This window comes from Phacochoerus africanus, chromosome 11, assembly GCF_016906955.1.
Source record: "Phacochoerus africanus isolate WHEZ1 chromosome 11, ROS_Pafr_v1, whole genome shotgun sequence".
Classification (NCBI taxonomy): Eukaryota; Metazoa; Chordata; class Mammalia; order Artiodactyla; family Suidae; genus Phacochoerus; species Phacochoerus africanus.
In genome coordinates, this window is record NC_062554.1 from 38,890,848 (window position 1) to 38,900,459 (window position 9,612).

At 42.0% G+C, this 9,612-nt stretch overlaps 1 protein-coding gene across 8 annotated transcripts in view; it reads left to right on the forward strand.

The window, feature by feature from the left end:
- Positions 1-9,133, forward strand: part of LOC125111508 (uncharacterized) — a 29,052-nt gene extending 19,919 nt beyond the window's left edge. For 5 of the 8 annotated variants that reach the window (XM_047753461.1, XM_047753464.1, XM_047753467.1 and 2 more), the window contains 3 exons: positions 1,537-1,683; positions 2,577-2,774; positions 6,601-7,681. In XM_047753461.1, coding sequence (XP_047609417.1) covers positions 1,537-1,683; positions 2,577-2,774; positions 6,601-6,813 — 558 coding nt within the window. In that variant the 3' untranslated portion in view covers positions 6,814-7,681. The other 3 variants (XM_047753465.1, XM_047753466.1, XR_007130871.1) reach the window with 3 other exon arrangements.
- The last annotated feature ends 479 nt before the right edge of the window (positions 9,134-9,612 follow it).

Here is a 9,612-nt window from a genome sequence, read left to right on the forward strand (position 1 = left end):
CCTCAAGCCCTCACATATTTTATTCCCTCTGGGTAATCAGTCATTGAGCCAAGACATAATAAATGTCCCCATGTAAGAGCTTTCTCTAATTAGTGAAATGACTGTGTCCTGGCTCATGCCCAGAGAATCATAATGGCTTTGTGCCCATCAGTGAATCTCTGTCATTATCAAAGCTGGTGGTTCCAGACTGGTGTTTCCTGAAAGAGTCATGGTTCCAGCTCAGGAAATCCTGTACAGTCAGCATCTTTCTGCAGAGAGGGGTCTAATTGTTCCTGTCCTGGCAGTTTCTCAAATACGTAGAGTAGCAAGGTCTTGGTGGGACTCTCTGCTGGTGTACATGGACCTGAAACACTATGACAATACCTTGGTAAGCAATGATTATGAGAGAGGAACTACTAACCAATGTTAGAAGACTAGGAGATGGCTTAAACCTGACTAGTAGGTTGGTAGCCCATCGAAAAAGACCAAAAATTACTCATATATATTCTCCAGACATTCTTTCACTTGATCCTCAAAGCAGCCTATGAAGTGGGCTAGAATTTAATCCCATTTTACTGCTGGGGAAGCAAACTCGGGATTCCTTGAGTGCTGTATGCCAGGCACTTGGCCATATGCCTGACATGCATTATCTCATTTATAACTTAGAGCAGCCCGACCCCAAGAGGTGGGTACCTTCGCGGTTTCCATTTTAGGAAACTGAGGACCAAAGGGGCCAAGTCACTGGCTCCAGATCACAGCATATCAAGAGCTGAAACTCAAGTCCAGGTGTATTTGACACCAACCTCATTTTTGAGCCAGTAGTCTGTGCTGCCACCTACGACTGATTCCAGAAACTGATCTCAGACTGTCTGATTCCCAGTTACCCAAGGCTTTCCCATGCCAACCTATTGCCTCTTAAGAGAATGAACAAGGAGTTATTTCAAATCAATTAGGCAAGACAGGAGATTTGAGAAGCTGATTACAGTAAAGGCATGAAAGACAAAGGAAGACTGAGAGCCCTCTAAGGCAGTGCTTCTCAAACGGCGGTCCTTGGACCTCCTGCATCAACAACCGGGCAGGGGCGCGGGGGTGGTAAAAATGGAACTGGCCCTTAGAGCCAGAAATTCTGGGATGGGCCCCAAGAATAGAATCACTTCCACTTGATTCATGTGATTCTCATTCGCACTAAAGTTTGGGAATTACTGAGTAAGGAAATAGTAATTGAAGAATATCGACAAAAAAATTAAAAAAAAAAAAAACAACAGATACATGCCTAGTTTTTCTCTTCATTTCCAATAGTTTATTCTCTGTAAGCCAGGGGTAGCAAAAACTGGGGAGACAGTGGAGAAAATGATTTATTCGGAGAGCTGAACTGAAACAAAAGTGTCTCCCTCGACGTCGGCATCTTCCCTTCAGTAAATTTCCATTAAGCCCAGGGAATCTGCCTTTATGATTCCAGACGTTGTTTTAGATCATAGAAAACTAGAAAAAGAAGAGAGGCAGTGGAAACGTTCCCTAAGGTTGACATCTCCGTGTTTGGGTATTTTCTCCACCCAGCGTGCTGAGAACACGCTGTTTGTTGCGAGAGAGTGTTTGGCATCAGTGGGAAGCTTCGTTCTGCTGTTGATCCACTGCCTGGCCCACATCGCAGCCAAGGACCTCCACCAGGACTCCAGCCCTGCCTTTCTGAGGTCATTTTACAAGGTACTTGTAATGTGCATGGGGCTTTTTGCTTCTGCTAACTGCAATCTTGTGTCTCAAGGTTGTTCCTCCTTAAAACTATGCAAACATTTCAGACCCCAAACAATCCTTGCTAAATAAGTACCTTACTTCTTGCCAGCTCCAAGTATAATTTTTCTGTGCCTCACTCCCCATTCCCCAGCAGAGTAAATGCCATCAGCATTGCAACAGTTCAAATCTACTTCAGTCCCACTGTGGCCTTTGGGTCCTTAGAGCCTGGCCAAGATTTTCCCCGTCAAATTTCCCATGGCAGTATAGGACAAATGCACCTCTCTAAAAATTCTAGAGGAGTTCCCATCGTGGCGCAGTGGTTAACGAATCTGACTAGGAACCATGAGGTTGCAGGTTCGATCCCGGCCCTTGCTCAGTGGGTTAAGGATTTGCAGGTTCGATCCTGGCCCTTGCTCAGTGGGTTAAGGATCCGGCGTTGCCGTGAACTATGGTGTAGGTTGCAGACACGGCTCCAATCCCACATTGCGATGGCTCTGGTGTAGGCCGGTGGCTACGGCTCCGATTTGACCCCCAGGCTGGGAACCTCCATGTGCCGCAGGAGTGGCCCTAGAAAAGGCAAAAAGACTAAAATAAAATAAAATAAATAAAATAAAATAAAATAAAAATTCTAGAGAGAAGTCGTTTTTCTGTGAGAACAGCGTCCTGGCTTTCTGTGGATATCTCATGGTCAACACTAAAAACCTCACAAGAATTACAAGTGATGACAGTAACCCATGGTGAGAGCCTATAAAGATGATAACCCATGGTGAGAGCCCCATTTTTCTCTCAACTGTGATTTTAAAGCCTAAATAGCAGTTGCCGAGAAACCATTATTGACCTGCCTGCTTCACCTTTTCCTTGACCAGGGGTTGAAGGCCTATTTCAGGGAGGCCTTCGCCATCACTCTGCGCATGTCAGCAGTTTCCTGGGACAGTAAACTTGACCAAAGCATCAGTGCTGTTCTGCTGGAAGAGCAGCCCATCTCTGAAAGAGGAAGAGATCTTCTCTCTAAACTCATTGAAAGGAAGCATGAGTCTCACTTGATGCCAGAGTCATCAGAGGAGGTAACCGATGCCGTGGTGCAGGTTTGATCCCTGGCCCGGGACCTTCCACAGGCAAAAAATAAATAAATGAAAAAGAGGGCAGCACAAATTGGAATTCCCTGGCGGCCTAGCAGGTCAAGGACTCAGCATTGTCACGGCTGTGGCTCTGGTTACTGCTGTGGCAAGGGTTCAATCCTTGGCCGGGGTACTTCTGGGAGCCACCACTGGTGTGGCCAAAACAAAAAAAAGAGGTCACTGACTTTACCTTATGCAGAACATGGTTTTGATTAAAATTGACTCCTTTGTACAGTTAATGCCTCGGTGTGTATATGACCTATTCAGATATTTCTGGCCTCCCTAGGTGGTACAAGCCTTGACACTCAGGCTGCTTCTCAAACCACATATGAGAATATTTTAAAAATCCTATAATCTACAGGGCAGAGAGTGAGGACCTGGCTTGTAGGGATTGCGAATAGGGCTCCACGGTTAACTTAATTCATGTCCCACTAACATATTATCAATAAGTAAGCAGAATTCCCTCTATAAAACTCACTGTGACTTAGAGACTAAATTTAGATGCTCAAGTGGTAGCCTATCTACCCAAACTTACTGTGTGCTGTTTTCTGTACAAGTTTGATGATAGCATTCTTAATACTGCGGTGTTTAAAGCACTTTTATAGGAATATTATAAAATTCTTAATAACTTTATAGTGGCACAGTGGGTTAAGAATCCAACTGCAACAGCCCAGGTCACTGCAGAGGCATGGGTTCAATCCCTAGCCCAGTACAATGGGTTAAAGGATCTGAGATTGCTGCAGCTGCAGTGCAGATCACAGCCACAACTCAGATTCAATCCCTGGCCCAGGAACTTCCATTTGTCATGAGTACAGCCTAAAAAATAAAAAAAGAAGAAAAATATCATCTCAGTTTTTTAACTATTAAAATATAAAATTTAAACCTATGATCCTAAAAATACCATATTCTATTAAAGGTCAATTCATTCTTGAGTTATCATCAAGAACATATCTTCTTTGCATTAAGTTTATAAAACTTCATAAATTCCAGGTTGTGTGTGTATTCATCTCATTTGATCCACTCAGCAATCCTTCAAAATATGTAGCATACATAATTTTAGTCATATTTTGTATTTAAGGGGAGATGAAGCAATTTGCCCCAAATCGTACAGCTCTTTGTAGTGGTGGATCTGAGACTTGAGTCTAGATGACCCGACTCCTAAGGAAATAGTCCATACCCATCTCTCTGTAATCAAATCTCCATTAGGTACTGAGTCAGATGTATTTTGTAGCTGTTGATGGTGTGGGTGACATTGGGTATCCAGATCACAGAATTGTTACACTCCAGCTCCTACAAATCTCGGAGAATGGTCAACTCTTAGTCCTCACCGAACAGCAGCATTTGACCCACCTGATCATTTTCTCCTCCTTGAGCCACCTTCTTTACTCGCTTCCTCTGGTTTTCCTCTCTGACTGTTCCTCCTCCACCTCCTTTGCTGATCCCTCCTCTTCTCCCTGACCTCTGAATGTCAGAGGGACAGGATTCCCTCCTGTCCTCTTCTCTTCTCTATTCCTTCCCCTTGGGGATCCCACCCAATCGTCCGGCTTTCAATGACATCTGTATGTCAGCAACTCTCAAATTTTCATCTCCAGCCGCAGCCCAACTCTCTAACTCAAACCTTATATTCAGCTGCTTACTAGCCGTCTCCACTTGGATGTCTAATAAGTGTCTCAAACTCAGCAAGCCCTGAACCAATCTTCTTTCCAAACCTGCTCCACTTGAAACCTTCCCCATCTCCATTGATGGCAACTGTAATTTTCCGATTTTTCAGGCCAAAGTCTTCCTTGAAACCTCTCTGTGTGTTACATACATCCCTCAACCAATCCATCAGGAAATTCTTCAGAAACTTCTTTCATGGCTCCTTCATAAACTCTACCTTCAAATATATCCATAATTGATCATTTGTTATCACCTGTGCTGCCACCCGCCTGGTTCAAGGCATCTCTTGTCTGGGCTAGTCTCCAACTTCCTAACCACTCTGCTGAGTCCCAGCTTGCCTCTCTTTAGCCTGTTCTCAGCACAGCACCACAGTCATCCTTTGAAAAAGCATCAGGACTGCTCCAAGTCCTGCTATGCTCCTCATTTCACTGGCGTAAAAGCCAAAGAAGCCAAGGCCCCCTCTGTCTCATCCCCTCATCTGCCACTCTTGCCCTCATTCACTCACCTCCAACCACACTTCCCTCTCTGCTGTTCTTCAGACACGCCAGGGACGCACCCCTCTTAAGGGTTCCCCCTGGCTGCCACGCTCCTTCCTCTAAGGCAGTAATTCTCAACCAGGAACAGTTCTGTCCCCAACAGGACGTTTGGCAATGTCTAGAGACACTTTTGATTGTCTGACTCAGAGGAGGGAGGTGCTACTGTCAACCAGGCGGTAGAGGCCAGGGATGGCGCTAAACATCCTACAATGTGTAGGACAGCCCCACAACAAAAAAGCAGCCGTCCCCAAATGTCAGCAGTGCTGAGGTTGAGAACCCTGGTCTATGCCTGGTTCCCTTCACGTCTGTTCACGTGTCACCTTCTCAAAGACCGGCCTGACCAGCCAGCCGGTCTTCATCTGCAAGCCTCTTTACCTAGTTGATTGGCTTTTCCTTACTCGGCTCTTCTTGTCTTTGCCCTGCATCATGTCTTCATGTACTTGACTTTTGCTTACAACTTTTCTTGCTACGCTAGAATGTAAGCTCCATGAGGGCAGAGCTGTTGGCCTGTTTTGCTTTTCCTGATGTAGCCCATGTGCCAGGCTCAGAGCAGGCTTTCAGTGTATTTATTATGCAAATGAATAGACTTATATGGACCCTGGTGCTGTGTACTGGGACATTCCAACCTGCCAGTGCTAACTAGAAGGCAAATAATAGTAAACATTATACACTTGCTATGCGCCCGTTATTCTGCCGAGAGTTTTTCACGCATTATCTCATTTAATCTTCCCCAGGCCCTTAAAAGCTAGATGCTTCTTTTATTCCTAACTTACAGATGAGAAAACTGAGGCTTAGAAGTATTCAAGCCAACTTTTCCAAGACAGATATAATTGTGGAGCTGGGATGTTCATACTCTGCCAGCCACCACCTATGAAAAGGTCTCATTTTATTTTTTACGGCCACATCTGTAGCAAAGGGACGTTCCCAGGCTAGGGGTCAAATCAGAGCTGCAGCTGCCAGCCTACACCACAACCACAGCAACAATGAATCTGAGCTGCTTCTGTGACCTATACTGAAACTTGCAGTAACGCCAGATCCTTGATCCCTAACCTCTTGAGTGAGGCCAGGGATCGAACCTGCTCCTCATGGACATTATGTTGGGTCCTTAACACTGAGCCACAAGGGGAACTCCTCATTTTGTTTTAAAAGCAAAACTGGGAGTTCCCGTCATGGTGCAGTGGTTAACGAATCCGACTAGGAACCATGAGGTTGTGGGTTTGGTCCCTGCCCTTGCTCAGTGGGTTAACGATCCGGCATTGCCGTGAGCTGTGGTGTAGGTTGCAGACGCGGCTCGGATCCCGCGTTGCTGTGGCTCTGGCATAGGCCGGTGGCTACAGCTCCGATTCAACCCCTAGCCTGGGAACCTCCATATGCCGTGGGAGCAGCCCAAGAAATAGCAATAACAACAACAACAACAACAAAAGACAAAAAGAGAAAAAAAAATAAAAAAATAAAAGCAAAACTGAATATACTGTATACAGTATACAGGTACTGGCTAAGAAGATTTAAGAGTACTTGAAAGACATGAGAGCAGGGGTATTAAGTATATTATCATTTTTCCTCCACACTTTCTACAGTATATTAAGAAAAACAAAGACCTTCTACTTTTTACCAACATGGACCATTTCCTGAAAAGCATCCTCGCTGCAGAGCAACAAATTCCAAGAAAACCAAGAGATCAGCTTGGGGGTGAAGATAAGGTGAGATGCCTGTATGGTCTACTGCATGAAGATTGGATGTTGCTCTATAACTTGGAAATTTTTATTGTGTCTTTGGGGCCACATGTATAGTTTAACATGTCAGCAGAACAAAGGATTGGAAATTCATGGTGGTATAAACAGGTTACATCATCAGTCACTTATTTAAAAGCTTTACCAAAAGATGGTAGATCTTAGAATTTAGTATTAATCCTACTGCCTTCAGGCAGGTCAGATATTAATCTTAGAAAGCAGGACCTGAGACTCAAGCGTGCCCCTATTCACCAGCTGGAAGAAGACAAACAGTAACTAGAACGTGGGTTCACCGAACACCAACAAATATGTTGGTTCCAAATGACCGGCACTCATGTTTTGTAACGTATAATTAGCAAAGAGAAAACTCTAAGCATCTTTAGTGTTCTGATGCAGAGCAGTGACCTAAGCATGTTGAGATCAAGATCAGAAACTAGCATCCTGGAGAAGTAACTGAGCACCAACTCCAGCCCTGGACCCCAGTCCACTTTATTTAAAGTTATCGCCAAAATCATAAAATACGAATTACTTTCATTGCTCAGATTTGTGAGATGTATCCATATTGTTGCAGGTAGTTGTAGTTTGTTGATTCTCTTTGTTGTAAAATACTCCATTGTGCAGATACCTCACAGTTCATTCATTCTTCCTATACTGATAGGCATGTGGGCATTTTCCAGCTTGGAGTTATTACAAATAGTCCTGTGCACCTAGCCAGGTATTTACTTAGGACTGGAACTTCTGGGTCTGAAAGTATGGATACGCTCAACCTTAGTATCTGCTATCAACCAGAGTTCCAAAGTGATCATATAATATATACTGCCACCAGCAGTGCCAATGTTTAATTGCCTAATTTTAATGTGTAGGAATTCTTTATTCTGAGATTATTTTTCCTCATTCTGTGGCTTTTTGGTTTTTGTTTTTTGCTTTTTAGGGCTGCACCTGTGGCATATGGAAATTCCCAGGCTACGGGTCGAATTGGAGCTACAGCTGCCAGCCTGTGCCACAGTCACAGCAATGCAAGATCTAAGCCTTGTCTACGACCTACACCACAGCTCACAGCAATGCCGGATCCTAAACCCTTAACTAAGTGAGGCCAGGAATCAAACCTGCATCCTCGAGGATCCTAGTCAGGTTTGTGCTAATCTCTGAGCCATGATGGGAACTCCTGTGGATTGTCTTTTTGATTGAAGTATAGTTGATTTACACGGTTAGGTTAGTTTCAGGTGCACAGCACAGTGTTGTTTTCTTTGTCAGGTTCTTTTCCCCCATAAGTTATTACAAAATATTGAGTGTGGCTCCCTTTGCTTTGTTGATTATCTATTTTATATATAGTGGTATGTTAATGTAGATGGCCTTTTTATAGAAATAACTACATTTCTTTTTGTTTTATTTATAGATCTAGAAAGAAAAATGGACTCATTTCAATCTGCATTATTAAAAGTTGTTAAGTATATCAATGAAGCTGATAAGAGAATTATTTGAAAATACCTATGAGATTCACATATAAATCAGATAAATGTATACTATAATTTGGGATATATAATATAATGAACTAATAGGAGAAAGACATGCTGACATTTTCACTGTGACTAGAAGATTAGACCACATATAATATTCATTTAAAGATATTGACTGAACCTCTTTCTATAAATGTAAAATTCTAGAAAAATAATCTATCAGGCTGTCTAATTTATCTAAAATTGTTTTGTTACCAGGTCACACAAAAGAGGATGGATATATTTGCAAAATACTTGGAGATCTGGAATGAGAATATATGAAATATAGGCCCTATGGCACATACAGAATTCACTTTGGAGGCCCTGGTTGGAACATTTCGAAGAGGCAGTTATCTGAAACTGAAGTTTCAGGGTGGATTTGAACACTAAGAGAAATGCAACCATCACATGGATTCAGTGTGAGCTAAAAAAAAAAAAAAAATTAATACTGCAAATTTCAGATTACAAACCCACGGTCTGCAATTAAAGCTGTTTCTCAGATGGATACTTTTCATTATTGCCCTTCAAGATGAGTAACAGAAGGGTTTTTTAATGTAAAAACTGTTACTGAGTCTCCCAAGCAATGCAAGGAAGGCAGACAAGACTTAAAACTTGAATTTAAATATTATAGTGGTGGATAAATGATAATGAAGTATTTAATTCAGCGACCATCTCGTATTCAACATTTTCAGTCCTGCAGGTCTTTGTCCTCGTTAAAACATGTTCATATGTGGCTGAGGATTTACCTCTAAATCCAATCAAAATACTAATAGTCTCACAGACATAGAAAACAAACTTATAGTTACCAAAGAGGAAAGGGGATGAGGAATAAATTGGAATTTTGGGACTACCAGATACATACTACTATGTATAAAATAGATCAAACAACAAGGACGTACTGTATAGCACAGGGAACGATAGTCAATATCTTACAATAACCTATAATGGAAAAGAATCTGAAAAAGAATACATATTCATATATATTCAATACATTCATAAATATACATTTATATAGCTGAATCACTTTGCTGTATATCTGAAGCATTGTAAATCAACTCTACATCAATTTTAAAAAATACTAATAGTAGATTACTTTTTTCATTTTTTAAAGTTTTATTGAAGTGTAGTTGATTTACAACATTGTATCATTTCTCCTGTACAACAGAATGATTCAGTTATACATGTACACACGTCCATTCTCTTTCAGACTTTTCCCACATAGTAAATTACTTTAGAGAAAAATTAAAACACTGAGACTACATGACGAGAAGATTTAACAACTAAGGTTTAACATTTTTTCTCACACATTACAGAATATTTTATTAATCAGTCAGCCAAGTAATTCAGCAAATATATATTGATC